This window comes from Microtus pennsylvanicus, chromosome 4 (assembly GCF_037038515.1).
Source record: "Microtus pennsylvanicus isolate mMicPen1 chromosome 4, mMicPen1.hap1, whole genome shotgun sequence".
In the NCBI taxonomy this organism is placed as follows: Eukaryota; Metazoa; Chordata; class Mammalia; order Rodentia; family Cricetidae; genus Microtus; species Microtus pennsylvanicus.
The window spans coordinates 29,881,718-29,902,866 of NC_134582.1; the positions used below are offsets into that span (position 1 = coordinate 29,881,718).

The following is a 21,149-nucleotide window of genomic DNA, read 5'->3' on the forward strand; positions in this document are numbered from 1 at the left end:
TCCTGCTTCACCACTTAGTGAACTGTGGGCACCAGATGTCTCTGGCAAAGGGTCTCAGATGCCAGAATTTCTGTTTTATGTTCTGTTTAGAACCCAAAGTAGAACACTCTTGTGCTGCGGGTTTGCAAGGGGTCAGGAGCTGCAGGTGATGCGTCTCAGCCGTTCCTCCAGCCACCCTGAGAACACGTGAAGTGCAGTCACCATGAAACCATACATATGCAGCTCAGTCTCCCCGACTCACTGCTGCCCTGTGATCATTAATTCTGGTATTCCCCGGGACCAGCACCCCAACTTACCTCCCTGTGCTTGCCCCCTAGTGAGTCAGAACAAAAGTACTTACTGCTCTGTACGTTTCCGGCCAGAGCTGGGACGGAGGACCAACTTGAAATTCTCATTCAAGACTTGAACCTCCAGGGGTTTAACGCCATGAACGTGCAGAGTCAGCAAGGCCGTATGGATCTTCAGTTCCATGCCCTTCAGAGCTCGAAATCAGGCTCTTGTTTCCCAGGGTTGCAGTAGAACAAGACAATCTGGGAGGGTTTATCGTTGGGTTTGTCTTCTAATAAATAAGTCATAATACGTGCCATTAACTTGACATTTTTGGTTCTAAAATGTTAGCATATTAATGAGAAGCAAGGCAGCTTAACAAGCCTCAGCTGTAGTCAGTGAAGAAAATGTGTTAGGACACCAAGAGTTTTTTTGCTTTTCCTTCTAATTGGTGTTAACAGCTGTAGCAATTGCTTACATTTCCTACTATTAGCTTGAGGTATAGTTTTTGAAATCCCCTTTACCTGCGTGAGATAGGAAAAGGAAAGCAAAGATTGAATTAAATGCGTCTGAGGATATTATTTAAGGTTCCAGCTTTTCAGCCCAGCTGCCATGTGCCCCCTTGATGTTGGCTGAACTTTCAAAGCATTTGGTTTAGCCTGTGGTACAAGGATTGATGTTGAAGCCTACCTCAGGCACTATTACTTTATCAGAATAGGAGGAACAGCATGTTAACCCAGTGTGAAATAATAGTAAGTAGCGCTGTCGTGTCGATGAATGGGTTTGCTTTCTAATCAATGAGATTTTAAGGCAGGTCTTTATTTTAAAACCAGGATCCAGATGCAAGGACATGGCATCATTATGTGTACCAGCCCAAGTATCTAGATCAACAAAAGCCAGAAGAACTTGACAGAGAAAAGAAATCGAAAGAGGACAGTCCAAGGAAGACGCCTAACAAAGAGAGTGGTGTCCCAGGCCTTCCTGTGTCTTTAACGAACATCAAAGAGGAGCCCAAGGAGGCCAAGCGCCCCGACTCTCAGTCAGGGGAGGAGAGCAAGCTCAAGAGCGATGATCGAAGGACGCCGCTGAACTGGAAGGACTCTCGGGGGACAAGAGCGGCTGTGTCCTCACCCATGAGCCAGCATCAGTCCTACATACAGTACTTGCATGCTTATCCTTACCCGCAGATGTACGACCCCAGCCACCCTGCATACCGGGCTGTTTCTCCTGTCTTAATGCACAGTTACCCTGGTACGTGTTGTGGGTTCTAACTACATTGGAGGGAAGAGGCTGTGTTCAAATGATAGCTATTAACAACTGAAGATAAATTAGAGGCTTTCGGGAATGACATTTGTTTTGCTTGTTTTTTAATGCTACTTAAAGTCCCCAAGATGAAACTGATTTAATGTGAGATTTTTATATTTTGTAGTGAAATGTCAGGAGTCCTCGGGCTCTAGCTTCCCTGGTTCCTGATGGCTTACTGGAGACGTTTAGACTGACAGATACTTTATTGCCTGTGGAAATATTCTAAGCACTTACTGTCATAATCATTATAGTTACTGTTTCTTTCACTTAAGCGGACACATAAATGGATGAAGTAGCTGTAAGCTCAATTCTGTTTATATCCTCCGTTCATCAGGATGAATTAACCAGAGAAGAAAACCGGGGAACCTAGACACAGATAAACAGTGATGTAGCCCGTTCTTAATGTGACCCTTTATTTTAAGGTGTCTGACTCTGACCCAAAATTCACGTAATTGAACTGTTTTTTTTGTTTTGTTTTGTTTTTAAGATGTAGCTTGTAACATGATGTGTCATTTGCTGTTTATCTACAGGGGCCTATCTCTCTCCAGGATTTCATTATCCTGTTTATGGGAAGATGTCTGGGAGAGAGGAGGCAGAGAAAGTCAATACCAGCCCCAGTATCAACACAAAAACAGCCAGTGAAGCCAAAGCCCTGGACCTGCTCCAACATCACGCCAACCAATACCGCAGCAAGTCCCCTGCTGTAAGCCTCCTTTTGTTGGTAGTTAAAAGGCCATGTTTGGGGGGGACAGGGGGGACAAGCAACAGAACAGTCATGAAAGAGAAATGGTTTAGGAACCCAGCTGGGATTTCAGGATGCTGTTCTATTCCAATACATAAAGAATGGAATGTTGAAATATAAGATGTGGTCACACAGGAGGGGAAAATGTCATTGCAGCCTTTGTGGGAGCAGGGAGCTTTTCTGTTGCAAAAGTGTGGTGTTCTCTGCTTACCCAGGAGGAGGTGTGTAAGGTTGAAATTTAAGTTTATAGTGACTTCTCGTGTAAAATGTTTGTGGTTAAAACATTAGGAATGGAAATGCCGGAGGACTGTTTTATAGTGTCCTTGTGACGAAGTGGCTCAAAGGCCACCAACTGTTGGCCTATAAGACAAATTGAGCTTTTACAAAATGTTTTCTTAAGGGTGGGGGTTGTAGGTCAGTGGTAGAGCACTTACCTATCATGTGCCCAGGTGACATTTCTAGCCTGAAAAACAAACAGCAAAGATACAAATTAAAAACGAACAAACAAATGTTTTCCTCAGAAGCACCTTTCAAAAATGGAAGTTTTCTTGTTCAAATTAGAAGACTTGCTTCCTGTTAAGACAGTAGCAAATGTAGCCCACAATTACGTGACAGTTGCTGATGGGAAAAGAAACCCAATCTAGACAGTCTGCCTAGCTCCTCATGTGTCTAAGTATGTACATAGATAAAGGTCACCCTGTCCCCTGTGCTGGTCAGCCAACCTGAGGTTTCAGATCCTTCTGTTGACCTGGGTATTCCCATGGTCCATATTCATAGTCAGAACTCTGCGCGTGGGGAGCAGTGCTGAGGGTCCATGACACACCATGGCAGCTGATTTTATCCAGACATTCATTTGAGTCCGGGGACTCTCATGCAAGCCAGAGTCACTTGGCTGGGGAATAAGGCTGCTTCTGCTGCCCGCCCAGTGGCCTTGATGCATTGCCCTGTCCCTCTCATTCGACAGAAGCAATCCAAAAAATGTCTTTGTGAAAGAGACAGCAAAATGACAACTGCTGGTCCTAAACGCTGTGTATAAAGAGACCGATTAAAATTAAAATCGTGCTTACAGTTTGAATACAACCGCTACAGAGAAGCTAAAACGGTGATCCGTGCATGGTCCTTGTTTTGTGATTCCTCCGTTCTGTACACTCAGGCTTTGTTCCAGTGAGGGAGCCGAGAGCAGGGAAGGGGAGTAAGGGTCTAAAGGGAGAAGTACGTGAGAGACACAATCCTTAATTTTCTCCAATGAGGAAGAGCTGCCATTTCGGGTGACTTCTCAGAAATGAAGAATCTGGAATGTGGGCAGGACTGTGGTTTCCTGTCGAGTCCGCCCACCCTGAAAGGGCAGGGGAGTAGTTCCTGAACCTCTTGGGCTACCCCATCCCCCTTTATAAAACATAGTATTTGACTATAAGCCTACATTCATCCTTGTGTTTTCAATTTAATTTCCCGATTAGCTCCAAGTATCTACTACAAGGAAAGCGCTATGTAAGAGTTCTTACACTGTACCGTTGAGGAAATAATGACAAGAAAACAAGTCTTAATATTTTTAGTATGCCAACTTCCTTCATAACATTCATGCAGGCTAGCTGCATCACAGCCATGTAGCTCATGACTCCAGCCAGGAAGGAGAAGTATAAAGGGATTAAAATATGTGTGCTGTATATTGTGTGAATTTGACTTTGGGTGTGTGTTTCTGTAGGAACACAATGGATGCTTTTGTTTGTTTGTTTGCTTGTTTGCTTTGAGACAGGATTTCTCTGTGTAGCCCTGCCTGTCCTGGAACCCACTTTGTAGATCAGGCTGCCCTCAAACTCACAGGGATCCTCCTGCCTCTGCCTTCAGAGCTGTGGAACTAAAGTGTACCTATAATATTTTTTGAAAAATTTACTGATAATTTCTCTCCACAAAGCATAAATAAAAGGATAATCAGAAAACCTTTAAAAGTAGTCTCAAAAGCTCCTTTTAAAAAATTCATATATAAAAATAGTTTCTGAAAGACACCGAGTGTCTAAACAGCAATTGTGAGTAGTGACTCTTGAGATCATTTTTAGGAACTATATGCAGAAATCATTGATGCTGTTTAGCTTGCTTTGGTAGGCTCTCTGTTGTGAGCCTAGTTCTATTAAGACAAATTCATGTCCTTTGAAGCTGTCTTTTATTGGTATAGGGTTTTGAGTCTGTATTTACTCAATGACCTGTGAAGTATCATGACTGTAGGAAAGGCGCTTTGGTACTGCTAATGTTTGTATGTCGGTGAATTAAAGGAGGCCCTATTTCTCTTTTCAGCCTGTGGAGAAAGCTTCTACCGAGCGGGAACGGGAGACAGAGCGGGACCGGGATCGCCACTCCCCCTTTGGCCAGCGGCACCTGCACACCCACCACCACACCCATGTTGGCATGGGCTACCCTCTCATCCCTGGTCAATATGACCCTTTTCAAGGTCAGCAGCTCATCACATTGGTGACCTTCTGATTGGGCAAGCAGTTGCTGTGACTTCTTGTCACTAACTTAAAATGACAATACTGAATTTTTGACTAACACTAGCTGTGGGGATGATTCCTAACACTTATTTCCTAGTATTCCTGAGAGACTCACCTAAAGTCATTTGTGTTCTATTGAGGCTTGAAGTGGCTACCACTTAATAAGTGTTACTGGGAGATGTTATTTTGCCGACTGAGGGTGGCAGCCAGCTAGTATCTGGGGTCCCAAATTAAAAAAAAAAATCAAAAATAATTTCTTTGGGGAAATTATAGAGAGAAGGGAGTCATGATAGGTGACTCTGGTGAAGTCATTTATTCTGATATCTCCAGTTCTTTTTCCCATGCAAGTAACCAGCATGGCCAGTACTAATACTTCTTACCTGGTCGAAGAAGGCATCCCTTGACTGATGGGACACTTGCACTAAACATGAGAAAGACAGAGAGCACGTTTACGACACACGAGGTGATCACATCTTACCTGCCCCATCTGTCACCTCATAAGGCATCGGTAGCCGTCTCTATTTTGGTCACAATACTGGAGAGCCTATTGCTGGTTGTGCTAGACCATTTCTGGTGAGGCCTTTCTTAGTAGTGTGGGGGAGGGGCTTCCTACTCCTTCTTCACAGGGCATAACAGGAAAGCAAGGCTTCTAGAACCCGTTCCTATAAGAACACTTAAGCCCATCAGATCAGTATGCGGGCCCCTAGGACCTCATTTTAATTACTTCTGCATAAGCTCTTGAGTCCAAATGCAATGAAAATGGGAATCTGGACCTCAACATGGGATCTCTGCAGGGTAGGGGGCAATTCAGTGATAGCACAGGGCAACTACTTAGCAAGACGATGTTGAAAAATGTGTCCAAATTTAGGGAGTATAAAGGAATTGGGCTTCTGTGTTCATCTGTTACTTTCTGTTGAAAGAATGCACATAGATAGATGATATGGTAGATGGACAGACAGAATAGCTAGATCTCCCAAATCCCAAAGTGCGAGGAGAACGTGGAAGGAAAATGAAATCACGAACGTAAATGGGTATATGTGAGCAGAATAAATATCTCATTGTTTCTGTATGTTGCCGTAATGTCTCAGATTATCCCTGGATAAAGAAAACATATCCAGATAAAAACCATGGAAGCAGAGAAAAAAATCTTCCTGTTTGCTTTGTTTACTGTGTTTTCCTCAGAATGTTTTTTTTTTTTCTTGTACAGCATTTCCCTTGTTCTTTTTTATTGCATTAGTTCAGGAAGGTCTGAGTCTCCCTTGACCTCTGTCTTGGGAATTAGTAGCATGCACAACCCCCATGCCTATTTCCGTGGGATTTAGATACTTCTTTATTTGAAGCCATTCAGGTCTCTGCTTCCTTTGTCTTAGAGATTAAGACTGTTTTTCTTAAGTTGATTTAGACTCAGAAAAGTGCAGGTCTTTCTGAATTGATTTATCCCACGTACTTTCTGGGACCCATCATGTTGAAGTCACCGGGGCAAATGTTCCAGTGATAGAAGCCATTATAAAAGTTTTCTAAACACAATGGCGTGCTGTTTCTCTGCTGCACTGGCTTCTGCTGCTTGTCATTAGCTGGTACCTGTGTGAACCGCTCAGCGCCAGGCAGAGCCGCAGAGCCAGCGAGGTGGAAGGGCTGTATCCTCTGAATAGCTATTCAGAAACCCACTATGTGTTCAGGAAAGGCCTAGATATTGGCTGCCCTGAGTGGTGTGTAGTCTGCCCTAGCCACGTGAACCGTTTCACATAGACGTTTAGGAAGGGACAAATCACTGCTCCTGGTTTTGTGCCCATCACCGCTGGGCCTGTGTCCCTCTTTCTTACCTTTCCCGCCTTTCCTTCCCCCTCCCTAGGCTTGACCTCTGCCGCCCTCGTTGCCTCTCAGCAGGTGGCCGCCCAGGCGTCTGCATCAGGAATGTTTCCTGCACAGAGAAGGTAAATATTCCCAACACCTGAAATTAGTGTTCCAGCAGAGACATGATAAGGGTTGCAGGGAAGGGAGAGGCTTTGAGGATGAAACACTTGATGCTTTGCGTTTGATATTATTGTAATGAATGAACACGTTATGGCAGTATGCTTCCCATGGGACTTAGATTCCACGGGCTTCATTCTATAAATGTGATGTACATCAGTAAGGAAATGATTGATAATTTTTTTAATATTAAGATGAGAGTAACATCCTTAGTTTAAGGAAAGGTTATCCCTACAACTTGTTAACAGTATTCACGGGGCTGGTGTAACTCAGTGGTGTAGCAGTTGACTAGCATGCCCAGGATCCTAGGCTCTAGCCTCAGTATTATATGATAAAATACCAGGACACAAATCCCTTCATTTTATTATAGTTAAAAATAAAGTTGCAAGGGGAGAAATGAGCTCCTATAATGCTGAGGGTTATATTTATTCCCTGGTGTTTTAAGTTACCCTACAAGCTGTCGTAAGGAGGAAAAATAAATGCAAAAGAAGATTGCCAGAATAAAATTAACACTCTCCCACGATGGAATGCATTACTTCGTGTTTTATTTCCCTGGGAATTCCGCAAAAGAAATAGAACTAGCTGTGAAGGGAGCCTTCTAGTCTTGCTGTCTTTAGGCTTTCCCCGTCAATGTTCTTCCAGAAGTCGATGCTAAGGTGTGCTTTTCTTTTACAGAGAATAACAGGATCTGCCGTGTCCGGTGTCATGTGACTGGATCACATGGGGAAGCGCTTTATATAGACATCAGTTCCATGGTGTTAATTTGAAATGCCTTAATGGCAGGCAAAAACCAGTCATTTCATTTTGTAAATTACAGATTTTATCACAGAGTAACAAATGTTGCTGTAATTAAACTTCTGTTTTATATATATATATACGTATACATATCTGTATATATACATATATATATATACATATATATATATATATTCTTTACTTTTTTGTAACAGTAACCAGGCTCGCACACACAGGGTCTGCTGCCAAGTTGCAAACCACTCAGTAAAGGAAATTTAAAAAAATGTATTTGTCATGTTGAAAGTGTTAGCCACAACAGGCTGCTTACATTCTTTCCCTTTGAAACTGTAAATAAATAATGTTCTGTATCAGTGTGCCTGAACCTTGCATATCCTTCATCTCTCTCCCATAAAGCCCCCCAGAAAGGCCAACTGTGATGGTGACACTTGGTACAATTTAGATGTCTAATTGGTGGCTCCTGTTAAAGACGCATCAGTGTGAAATGTTCCCGTAGTCACTGTTTGTACTTGTTTATTGTGGAAATAAATACTTTTGGAAGGCATGGGGTTGCCAGAGCCACAAAAACTGTGTTGTATATATAATGTAAAAATTAAGATGGGGAAATAATGAGCATCTGTGAATAACAAGGCATCATTTTTTGATAATCTTGAATGGCAGATAACCCAATAGCCTGCACACCTACCAGAAACATCTGTGATCGCTCTAGTACTTGAATAGCCCTGCGCTCCTTTTTTTTTTTCCTTTTCTTTAATGTTTACAATTATCCAGTTTTAGAAAAGAAGGACTTTAACGCCATTGCCTGGTTACTTGTTTTATGCTGTAATCTAGTTTATTTTATGTAAAATGTATATTGAATGCTTTCCTTTTTTATACCTGCCTTAAATAATTTGGCAATCAGAATTAAAAAAGGTTTTGTTTTGTTTTTTTTAAAATAATGGTTTCTTGTGTGTCTGATGTTACTTCTCGTTGGCTGGAAGGAAGTTTAACTTTCAGAGAAGAAGCTCTTCATACTACGAATATATAAAACAACAATGTGCAGATACCAATTCTTCATACCTAATACACAGCAACAACATATAGACTGGGAATGCGTAAGGCAACTGTGCAGAGACACCACCTCTTCATACATGATACCCAGACAACAATACAGATACCAACTCTTCATACATGATACACAGGTATAACAGCTGAACACAATGTTTAATTCTGTGAATATGTGCATAAGTACAGGGCATTTGGTCTAGGCATGGGCACATAGCACCCCAAATTGATAGACACAGGTATAATAGTATGCCAAACACACAAATCTTTTTTTATTTTTTTGTTTGTTTGTTTTTGCTTTCTCTCTTTTGTTGTTGTTGTTGTTTGTTTTCAAGGCAGGGTTTCTCTGTGTAGCCTTGACTGTCCTGGAACTCACTCTGTAGACCACGCGGGCCTTGGACTCACAAAGATCCATCTGCCTGCCTCTGCCTCTGCCTCCCAAGTACTGGCATTAAGGGCATGCCCTGTCTCTGCCTCCTCTCAGATGCTCATATCAAAGGCATGTAACACCATGCCTGGAGTAAACATGTAAGTCTCGTGACATGTGGACAGTAGATAGAACATATAACACGTCAGCTGGTTGTCACTGGAGTGACATAAGGGTATTTCATATCAAATTACACCTGTTCTCCTTGCCTCTGCTTCCCATCTCATGATCCACCTGTACCATCCTAAGCTGGGAGAGACTGCAGTGAACAAAACAAAAATCCCAGTGCTCAGAGAGCTTGCATTTTCTGGAATATAAATATAAGATATATGGTTATGGTAGGTTGTCTGATAATTGCTATGAAAAAAAGTGAAGGAAGCTGAGCATGTGTGGGCGTTTGTAGCTTGATTAGTCGGGGATGATGTCACTAACTGACGAGAAGGCGGTACCTGCAAACTTGTGGGAGAGAAGCTACAGTGAGATGGAAAGCCAGTGCAGAAATCTGCCTTTGCGAATTTACTCCATCTTGGATTGGTTGATTTTTTTTTTCTTTTTCCTGGTGCTGGGGCTCAAACCTAGGACACCATGCACACCAGGCTACTGTCACTGAGCTACATACCGGAGCCTTTGAGCTTGGCATAACTCATTGCAATCGCGAGTTTCTGGGACTTTCCTCTAAGTACGCTTCTACCAGTTGGTTCACTAAGTTGAAGTGCTGGAACGGACAGAACTTGTCTGGGTATATTCCTTGATTATTCCTTCACAAATAGATTACTGTCACTGCAGAGCAAGACTTGCTGTGCTTTGGCCAAGCTACCTGGGGTGTCATTTGCTCCCAAGTCTAACCCATGTTGAGGAGAAAGAGATCACTCGGGTAGTTTTCAGATGATTTTTCTTTGGACTTTGATTCACGCAGTTCTTGTGTCTGCAAGCCACCAGACTATTTCATTCCTTCAAGACTTGGTGCCATCTTCTACAGTTAAAAGCGAGTATGTTTCCTCTGTTCAAACAGTTGCTTTCTAGTCTGTCTGTTGGTGGCTTTCCTGCGACTCCGGTTCCTGACCAGCCTTGTAACCGCCAAAACACTAGAACAAAATGCAGGTCGGCTTTTATCCTCCCCAGCTAAAGCAGCGTGTTCCTGTTGAGGGCTGGGAGATAACTGGGCATGCTTGACGGTTTCTCAACTTTGAGTGCTCTGCAATTATTTTCCAAATACTATGCAGGGAGCCAGTCTTCTCTCGAGTTGTAAAGTCGTGCGTGTCTATTTATCGGGCTTCTGATCGCTCCTACTTAGGTGGCTAAAGAGATTACAAACAGGTGCATGAGACCAAGCTTAAGTCTACGCTTGCGGTGGATGTGGATGCTGATAAATATGGAGGGATGCGTGACCAAAGACACAAGGCCATCTGAATAGCCTCCCTCTGCCCTAGGCTTTGCCTGGAATGTTATTCCTGACTGCTTTGCAGTGTTTGCAAAATGAAATTGTGTTTGTCCCCCTTACGGTCACCATTGGTGTCTTCACGCAGGCCATGTATTGCCAAAGGCCAGAGCTCGTTGACATTGTGTGTGCCATTTCTCTGGCTGAGTCTATATTCAGCACCGAATGGTAAATTAAAGATTCCCCAAAGACAAGCATACTTGGCTCCATTATATTACTATGATGAATCTGCCATTAATACGCTTCTAATTGTTTTACTTTTATAGACATAAAATCAGTCCCCTTAGTGACTAATAATAGGGTTTATTGATTTTACTAAACATTATTCATTCCAGGCCTGCTCATATCAGCTTGTCCTGAACATATGCAAAAAGCCTGCTGTGCTGGCAGAGTGCAAATGAACTTCCTGGACAAAAGCGAATGAGGGGCTGTTTACAGCTGAGGTCCCAGGGAATGCCAGATATTAAAAACAAGGCAATAGGCTCTATACAGAGCCATTTATTTCTCCGTGAGATTCTCAGATGGCGTTTTCATGGAAACTTGCCATTGATGTTGGGCCCAGGTCATTAACACATGCCGAGTGAAAAGGCTGGCCTTTTCCATTCACACTGGCTCTGACCCCGACTTACCGCGGTTGCAGCCCAAGGCTCCGGGAATGACCTGAATGAATAGAGCTGATTGAGACAGGATGAAACAGCCGTTTAATGGTAATTACTGGCCAGGCCAGTCCCGTTCTGACTCTGAAAAAGAAACAAGACAGGCAAAGCCATTTATGATTGTTTGTGTCACTAACCACAGTCATTTTATTCCCTTTTCCTGCAGCCCTCTGAGTCATAAACGCCGTTTTCTTTCCGTTCACTTGGGGGGAGGGGGAGAAAGCCAAGTGAAGCCCCAACGAGCTGACCCTGAGCCAGGCCTGCGCCATGGATCGTCTCTGAGTTCTGTAAACAAATAATATGCAAATAGGGGGATGGGTCTCAGGCTCAGCTATGCTGACATTTTGGACCAGGTAGTGCTTTGTTTGGGAAACTGGTCTCGGTGTTCTGGGACGTTCAACACTCCCCGGGATGAGATAAGAAACAACCTTCCCAACAAGCTTTCATCACCAACTGGCAGAGGGAATATAGAATTCCTGTCCAGGCCCAGCTGCACAGTAGATTCCCAAGTCCTTTCTTGTTTGTTACTTTAGTAATTAAAAAAACTGGGGGTAGGCGCTCCATGGCACTAACTTGTAATCCTAGAATTCCTAATGGCAAGGTCAGAAACAGAGAGAGGAGAAACCACAGCTTGTAGGCCTCTTACACACAGCTGCTTTGAATGAGAAAAAAAAAAAACCTTTCCAAATTGAAGGCATGGACCAATCCTTTGAGGTGGTTTCCTCAGCCCCTCAAGTGCACATGTGCACCCGTGGTCCCACACATGTGCATACGAACATACATGGCCACCAAAATAAGAAAACTATCAATGGCTCCAGGAACCGCCACAGAAACACAATGAAGGTTGTTTCGCTAGTGGATAAAGTTGGGTCAAGTCCACGGCTTGTTTTGCTCAGTAGAGTTTACTCTGTAGCTCAAACTGTACAGGTTTGGTACAGGCTGTGTTTCTAAGAGAATTGGATATGGTTCAAAAATTGTTGTTTAAAGCATGTGACCTTTTATTATTTGTTTATTATGTGCAAACACACATACCCACGGTACATGTGTGGAGGTTATTGTTTGCAGACACGCTCACATACACACACAGCTATGAAGATCAGAGGACAGCTTACATGGGAGTTGGTTTTCTCTTTCACCGTATGGGTCCCAGGGATTGAACCTTCTTTACTCACTGAGCCATCCTGAAGACCCTGGTCTAAACTTTTGCACAATCGTTAGTATAATTAGTATAGTGTGATTTTTAAAACATGCATGAGGCTGAATTCAGCTTGCACCTCGTTCTATTTACTATATTATTTTGCATTGGCCCTCCAATATATTGCCTCCCAGCATGAAGGTGGATAAGTGGGGGACATGGGCAATTCTTAAGTGATTTGCTCCATTTGAACTTGAACTTGCTTTCCATGGAGACATTCGTTTCATCTACAAAAGTAATCTTTACGAGATTGTCAGACACAGCGTGCATTTTGGTGAGGTCTGTTCTCCACTTAGACACAGATTGAGAAACGGGAAGTTGAGGGTCTTCCAGATGTTTCTGAGCATAGGGCATGGATACCACCCTTGCCTGTGCAAGTTCCAAGCCCAGGAAAGGGTCCGCTTTGACTATGGACTGAAACTTCCCTACCCATAGTCAAGCCTTTTCACCCAGGATGACCTGTAAGGTGGTGCAGACATGGTCACCTAAGTTCACAGAGGACATGGCCAATCCCAGCAGCACCGTCTGTCCATGTACGTGCGAGGGAGACCTTGGCACGGCCCTGTGGACAGTCCCAGGGAACAGACTGAACTTGGCATGCCATGTTCTGCCACCTCTGTGAGAGACCGTGCTCTGGAAAACCAGGTAGCTTCACCGCCCTATAGCTTTCAAGGACACCCCCAACCCCAGCCCCACAACCACTGCTGTTGGGTAATCTTCCAGTCAGAAAAAAGAAGGAATCAGAATCGTGTCACAGAGCATGTACGGAGGCCAGAGGACAACTTTTGGGAGTCAGTTTTCTTCTTCCACGTGGGCCTCAGGATCAAACTCAAGTGCCCTTACTGACCCAGCCATCTTGCTGGCTCCTATCTACAAACTCTATTCCCTCTACCATGCTACCTAGCATGCCCAAGATTCCAGGGCTCACACACGGATGGGCCGTTGTGTCTACAATATTGACAGAATTTTCATTTAGCCTAGGTAAGAGCGCAGGAATACTGCTGTCTTACAGAATGCCATAACTGGTAGGTAACGTTAGAAACTGCTAGTTTAAATCTCATAAGCATTTTAGATTACAAAATGTCCCCATAGATTAAAGTAAAACAGTAATCTGTCCCATAGATTAAAGTAAAACCCCAAAAGTGCCTTAGTCTGATTAATGTTGCTGATACAACGCCACCAGCTAAGGTAGTTTTTTTTGGGGGGAAGGGTTGGGGGAAGTTGAAATAGGGTTTCTTTTTGTAGCTTTGGAGTCTGTTCTGTAATTCGCTCTGTAGCCCAGACTGGCCTTGAAGTCACAGAGATCCACCTGCCTCTGCCTCCTAAGAGCTGGGATTTAGGGTATGTACCATCACCACCCAGCTTGCTAGGAACAGTTTCTAAACAAGATTATTTGGCCTATACTTACTGAGCCTGGGAAATCCTCTGTGGCAGGAGTGTGTCTTATGAGAACCTTCTGGCTCCATTGTTACATGGTGGAAAACATCCTCTGAAGAGAGCGGGGTGTAGCACAAAGAGACAGATATTGGGGTTCAAGATGAAGATCAGAAAAGCAAAACAGTCAAGCCACTAGAGAAGTCTTACCTCTACCAAGGCTGGGCGACTGCAGACTGAGCTCTGATCCTTTGTCTCCTTCCATTTTATATTCCTCTTTAATGCTAGGATTACAGGTGTGTGACTCCCTAATACTGGGATTAAAGGGGTGATCTACTACCACCATCTGGATCTGTTTCTGCATTGATCTTGTGTAGCCCAGGGTGGCCTTGAACTCACTAGGAGATCCATCTGCCCGTGTCTCCCAAATCCTGAGATTAAAGGGCTGTGACACCATTGCTTGGCCTCTAGTGGCTTTGTCTCACCTTCTGATCTTCAGGCAAGCTTTATTAAATCATAAATAAAATATCACTATAAATGGGAAAGGGACCAGACATCTTTGTATCACGAATCCATTCCTGAAGAAACCCACCTCCATGGCTATTATAATGTCACATCCTCTAGGGCACAACCCACTAAGGCTCACCTCTCAGCACTACTTTGCTGGGGATTAAACTTTTGGATGTGTTCAGACACAACACAAAGGTCATTTGCTCAGGTCCTTGCTGTGTAATGGACGGAGTTCATAACATCTGCACTCTACTGCTTCCGAAACCACGTCATAAACTTCCTGGAGAAGTAGGCACAGAGCAGCTCACCTTCGCTAATGCCTTTCAGAGTAAGATGAAGGAAGCTCAGTCTGGTTCTCCAGTCATGAGAGAATGTGGCAAAGACCATGTCAGAGCCAAGAACCCTGTTAAACTCTAAACCCAGGCCCAGGCCTCCTCAGGAGTTTGGGGACAGGGGTGTGCTCAGGGCATTGCTGCAGTTGTTTGGGGGAGACCTATGTTTGTCAACCTTTTCATGAAGTCAGATCTTCTGTGATGTGCTCCTGAACTAAAAGCCTAGGATGCCAAAGTCGGGCTTAGGGCTCAGAGGCCAAGCGAGGAAGCAGGAAGGTCTGATTCTAGTGGACCGCTGTAGGGTCAGTCCAAAGCAGGCCATTGCTATGTGCTGACAAAGGCTCTCAACTTTGTGCTTAATCATTTCCAAACGATGTCATTCTTCATGTCCCAGAGGACTTGCGAGTCAGAAGAGGAGGATGTTTAAACTACAACTTTACACTTACTTCCTGTAACTAGATCTCTCCTTTACATTCTGTATGCACCAAAGGAAGCAAAGCAATGAGAAACATTGATTTGTACAATGTAAATGTTTAAACTGGAATTTCCTAACCTTGAATTAGAACCGCTTTTATTAGAACAAAAGCCTAAAAAAAAAAAAATTAACAAAAACTGGCCTAAGACTTTTTTCCCCTTCTTTTCCCCTTTTCTCTTTCCCTCTGTCCTCTTTCCTTTTCTGCATGTCTGCCAGTGTGTGGGTCTACACGCATATGAGGCCTTAAGGATGATGTCCGAATCCCCCACCATTACTTTTCTCTCTTATTCTCTGAGGCAGTTTCTTGCAATCAACCTTAGAGCTCACAGAGTAGCTGTCTGGACAGCCAGTTGTTCTGGGAACCCTCCGTCTCTGCCTCCCAGTACAGGGCACCATGTCCACCCAGCATTTTGTTGAGTCCTGAGCATCTAAATTCTGGTCCTCTTGATTGACCAGCCCATTAAAAACTGAGTGGTCTTTCTAGCCCCTTTCTTGATCAATGAAAAGTCTCTGTCTTGAATGAAATTTTCTAGAGCCACAACATACTAATTGATTTCTTTTTTTAGTTCTTTCTAATAATAATGTTAGGGACTAGAGTCGTCCTGTTCCTACTCAGTCACTACAGACTGTAGGTCAGAAACAAAAGGTGGTCCCTTTCCCCACAACTCTCCACAGAGAGGACAGCTGGGGTCACCCATGGAACAGGGATAGCGTTCAGCATGATCGCCATGGAGGTGGAGCATGGGTCTGGCGAGGTGACTGGACAGTTGGATGCTCTCGGCTACACGTAACTGACACTATTCCAGCCTGCCTTCTCCAACAAGGAGCGCGCTTCTATCCCTAGATATGAAGTCAGAAGCTTGGTGTGCTCCAACACGTACTTTATACAGATGACTCCATCCCTCCGCTCGGGTCTTTGCTTAAGGCCGTTGTGGAGCTCCCACCCAGAGGCATCAACATCCCCGAGAGCATTCTGTCTTCCCATCTGTCTCTTAGGAATGAAGACGAAACCTTTCCTCATCACTCCTGAACTCCAGTGAGGTCACATGCTCATGCCTAAACCATCACTGATGAGAACGTCAGTTAAGATGTCCACGGGCTAAGGAGGATGTGACTCTACCCTGGATACTTCGGGCATGGTTGGGCTCTGGCCCATAACTAAGGTTACATTGGGATGAGAGAAGAGAGTTGTCCAGGTTTTCTTGCTTTGCCTACATCTTGCTTAGAGACCACAGGGATTACCTGATTCTCCTGGAGCCTGGTTCCCACAGGTGTGACTCTGTGGGGGTTGGGCAGGCAGCAGGCAGCTGATAGTGCTCATGAGGAACTCGCACAGAGCCTCAGGTATACTTGGGCTTCCTTCACATCCAGGAGCTGAGCTCCCAAATGAAAACGAAGGAGTAACTCATAAGCCTGTTACGTTTGGTTTTCATTTTGTTTTGTGACAAAGTTAATTAGGACTCACCTTGTGAGAAATGGTCTAGTCGCTACAACCACTCCCTAACACATCACACACACACACACACACACACACACACACCATTCTACACATAGCCCCACCTCCTGCCTATAGAGATGCCTTAGAAATATTGTGTATAGGACAAAAAAAGGCATCCCTTCTTCCAAAATCCAACAACCTTCAATCCAGAGACTAAAAAGGAACTTACAGAAGCAAAGACAGGAGGGGAGGGGTTAGATGGATGGTAGACAAGGCACGTCCTGGAGCAGACCAAAACTGGGGAACGGGAGGAAAGATTAGTCACTAGCACAGAGAGACTCATACCGTATCAGGAACAAGGAAGATTCCTTGAGGGATGCTCTTTAGACTTAACGTCATAGGCTTGAACAACTGAAGGCTTTAGGTCAAGAGAGATCTTTGTCGAGATCTCAGAAAGCAATGACGCTGTTGATGGAAGACGTATGGGAGGAAGTCCTGGGGAGGTCTAGTTGCAAAAGGGATCTGTCACCTCTGCCTTCACACTGTGTCCCCTCGTAGACAGCACAGTGGAGCCTCTCAGGTAGAGAAGACGACTAAGGAGCAGCCACAGTTTTCTTCCCTTCACTAACCTTGTCTGGATTTCCTACACAAGGGACTAACACTCTTACAAGAGGAAGGAAGAGTAAGCCTCAGAAATTCCCAGATGCCTGTGCACCTGATATTCTCAAACCTGTACTACTCCTTCAATGATAAGACGTGCAGATATCAAATACGAAACTAGAGGTGCAGCCTAGTATGTAGAGAGTTTGCCCGGCTTGCACCAGTTCCTAGCCATCATTTGAACTGAGTGAAGTGGTGGGTGCCAGTAGCCATAGCCCTGAAGAGGCAGATGCAGGAGGAGCAGAGTCATCCTCAGACACATGTTGAGTTCAAGGCCAGCATGGGCTACGAGAGACCCTGGGAAGGGAAGGAGAGTGAATGAAATAGTGTGTAAATAAAAGATGGATTTTGGGAACAGTTTTGTATTGGGCTGCCTTGTCTTCTGGTCAGGTGAAAATGGAATATCACCAGGCCTCTGATGCGATGTCACTGTGAGCTCAGGTGTTACTGGCTATCCGGGAGCGGCAGATATGACCATAGGCAGAAAGACATGGAGGCTGATTCTTCCACCTTGGTGGAGTCGGCCAGACGTTCTTGTTTCCTTCTGAATGAGGCTTGGGCTCAGAGGCAAGCGAGTGCCACACACCCACACCTCCGCCAGAAACCAAGCCCGTTTCAGCTCCTGTCTTGACACTGCAGCAGTTTTCTGGCGACCTACAGAGCCAGGGACAGTCCTCTGACTCCGGCGCCTGGGGCGTTCTGGAGCTTGCGGAGCCACATTCCAAGGCAGACTCGAAGAACTCACTTTGTATCCTGCTGGGGTGGACATGGATGAATCGGTAGCAAATATGAATGTGGCATTCTCCTGGACGACAAAGTCTTGAATCTTATCCGACTCAACGGGAACAGTTGTACGGGTGCTGCTGTTCCTTCTGCACGCTTGGCAGGGCTCCTTGTCTAGTTTTGGCTCATTGGTGCCACCGCACCTTCATCGAGTCTTTGCAGGTGTAAGCAGCAGAGCCTTGCTAACATAAGCAAAGGAGATTTATCCAAGGGCAGAGGGGATCTCAGTGATCAGGAATAGGAAATGTGTTCGTGTTCAAGTTCAAGGGGGGCAGCCTGCTGGGGTCTTATGAGCCTGCGAGTCCAGTAGACTGGGATGAACCTGCTTGCTGGGAGATGGAGCACCACGAAGAATGAGAAGCAGCTCTAGGCTGCTAGATTAGCTACTAGCTTGGGCTTCTTTGGATAGGACCTACAATACTGTGTCTAAGTCCTTTGTCCAAACACCATTTGTGGCCAGAAGCAGAAGCCCATTCAAACTGGCTTCCTTACAAATATTGAAAGGCTACAAGAGCATCTCATAGTATAGAAGAGCAAGAAGAGAATTGACAGGCCAGTCATGGTGTTTCAAAAAAAACCTTATATCTTGAAATGTCGCGCGCACGCACACTCTTGATTCTCTGGAGCCGTGGGCCCTCCTACCGCTTCTGCTGCCGGCTTTCAGTGTACCCGCTTCTGTGATTGGAAGAGACTTGGGGTAGCTCCGAAGCTCATTTTGGCTCACTTTGCACCATCATCAAACTGGCCCAGCTTTCTTGTGCATACTCCAAAATCCCATGCCAGGTGTAATGGGTTTCCGTCATTGGAATAACCAAATGTGCCTGGAACGGGCCTGGGAAATGTTGGCAGCGTTGTCTAGCCAAGCACAGTCAGCAGGCTTGCGAGTTAGGACATTCCAAGGGCTTTAGGAGTCCTGTGACAGGCACGGGAGTGGTGTAGGGAAAAGAGCCAACTATGTAGTTTTTACCTTACAGATCCAAACTGGAAACGTCGCTGTTCTCCTTCGGCGAATCTTCGCCCTACTTTACTGCTTCGTCATTTCCCATGATCTGACATAGTCTCTCTTTGTTCATAGAGTTTTTATGGTTTTCTCCTCCCATTCAAATGAGACTCTGAGAAGGCATGGACTTAATCACGTTACTGTTCTTATCGTCAGGCCCGGGAACTGTGCTCTTTCTATGTTGGCTACTTACTGCACAACTGCAGTCAGATGAGTGGAGATGGGGGTGCCATGTCAGGGCTCCCCCCAACTCCTGTTTGGAGAATATACTTCCCTCAACCTCCTGACTTAATTTGCCATTTGTAATGAACCATACTTCCAACCATACTTAGATTCATGTTAAAGAGTCGAGCCTCAGATCGGATATTAGACAACACAGGAATCAGTCACATGACCAGTGGTTTAGAATTTTGAGGACGTGCCTGGTGGTGGTGGTACATGTCTTTAATCCCAGCACTCAGGAGGCAGAGGCAGGTGGATCTCTATGAGTCTGAGGCCAGCCTGGTCTACAAGAGCTATTTCCAGGAGAGCTAGGACTGTTACACAGAGAAACCCTGTCTCGAAAAAAATAAAAAAATAAAGATATCCGAGGAGGAACACCGGGTATTGAGTTGAGTTATTAATGGTTGATGATTTACGATCATGTCTAAAGAATGAGATTCCAATATAAACTTCAATGACAGCGTTCAAGGAACTTCAAGGTGGGTTCCATGTCATCGGCCTATCTGTCTCCTGTTTCCCAGCGCCCCTGTTACCTATGAATCTCTCTTCCTCTGTTCCTGGGATCTATTACTTACAATAAAAGCATAGTTATAAGTATAATGGTCTTTAATTCTGTGTGTCAGTTTAGCAAATGATTGAGCCAGAGGCAGGCATGAGAGGGAAGGGTCATGGAAACCTCAGCCTTGCACGTATCCCTGCAGGCACAGAAGCAGCTTAAAGGCCTCACTTGTGGTTGGCTTCTGGAAGTGGAGCAGTCTTGTAGGACTGAGTGCTTAGCCTGTTGCATCTGTCTTAGCAGGAGAGAAGTGTCAGAACTCTATTTTAAGGTAGTACTTGGCAGTGGACTGTTGGAGAATTGTTAGAAAATGATGAGATCTCGGGCCTGGGAAGATGGTTCACCAGTTAAGAACACTTAGGACTCTTGCAGAGGACGCGAGTTCAATTTCCAGACATCTACACGGCAGCCCACATCTGCTTGTAACTATTTCCAGGGACCATGTGCTCTTTTGGCCTTTTCGGGCTCCTGCCCACATGTGGGGGTACATAAATTCACACAGGTGCACACATACATGCATAAAAATCATAAAGAAATAATCTATATGACTTTGTGTAATTTTACAGCGAGCTTTGAGGAAAAGATAAGGAAAGAGGAGAAAAGGCGTGAAGATGCCGGGAGCAAATGTCTCCAGTGGAGGACAGAGGAAGCACAGAGACCCTAGGGGAAAACGTGCTCGAACTGTTTCACAGAAAGCAAGGAGGCCAGAGTGGCTGGGCTCCAGGTGGAAGACAGAGATGAATGAGATGCTGTGTGGCCCACTGCTGACCTGCTGGTGCTTTCCAGCATACGGCCAGGAAGCCATTCCATAATCAGAGAACTCATAGATCAAATGCAGGGGTTACCCAGTTTCCTGAAGTGATTCTGGCCAACACATAGCGCCGAGGAATGATGCGGATTAGCACACTGCACAAGTTCTGTGGGGCACAAGGGTGATACACAGTGGACCTTTGGGTACCACAGTCATTCTTACTGACAGTGTAGTTCCCAGGGCCAGAGGGGAGGGTGAGGAAGCTCAAGAGCCTTCAGTCAGCACCCTCCTGCTCTACTGAACTGCCTGGTCAAGGGCTGGAGTGTTGGACTGATGAGCAGTTTGGGCTTATTTAAGTATTCAGGGTAGGAGGCGAGTGCGTGTGTGTGTGTGTGTGTGTGTGTGTGTGTGTGTGTGCGCGCACAACTGTCACCATTGAGTGGGTAAAGTAAGATTTTATGGATATTGAGTATTTTATGTCCTCATGTATATTTAGGATATAATGAATATTCAGTCCTCCATGCATTTCATGTATATTTAGTGTATCATGAATATTTAGTGTTGATTTGGAAATTTTTTTTGTCCCTTCCTATCTAGGTTCATACACCTATGCTCTACTTTGTTCCTCTGACACAGTTCCCAGGTGAATAATTTAATTATCTCCGCTGAACATATTTAATGCACACCCATCAGCCTCATTTATTTGTGTCGTCTTTCACAGAAGAATGGAATATTCTCTGTTCAGAAACATCCACTGTCTGATGTCC

General features: G+C 44.7%; 1 protein-coding gene across 4 annotated transcripts in view; it reads left to right on the forward strand.

Moving 5' to 3' along the window:
* Positions 1-8,459, forward strand: part of Znf608 (zinc finger protein 608) — a 109,835-nt gene extending 101,376 nt beyond the window's left edge. For 3 of the 4 annotated variants that reach the window (XM_075968641.1, XM_075968640.1, XM_075968642.1), the window contains exons 6-10: positions 1,101-1,518; positions 2,103-2,275; positions 4,604-4,757; positions 6,650-6,731; positions 7,444-8,459. In XM_075968641.1, the coding sequence (XP_075824756.1) occupies positions 1,101-1,518; positions 2,103-2,275; positions 4,604-4,757; positions 6,650-6,731; positions 7,444-7,450 (834 nt within the window). In that variant the 3' untranslated portion in view covers positions 7,451-8,459. Of the gene's footprint in view, positions 1-1,100; positions 1,519-2,102; positions 2,276-4,603; positions 4,758-6,649; positions 6,736-7,443 lie in introns of those variants that run through there. The other variant, XM_075968643.1, reaches the window with a different exon arrangement.
* The last annotated feature ends 12,690 nt before the right edge of the window (positions 8,460-21,149 follow it).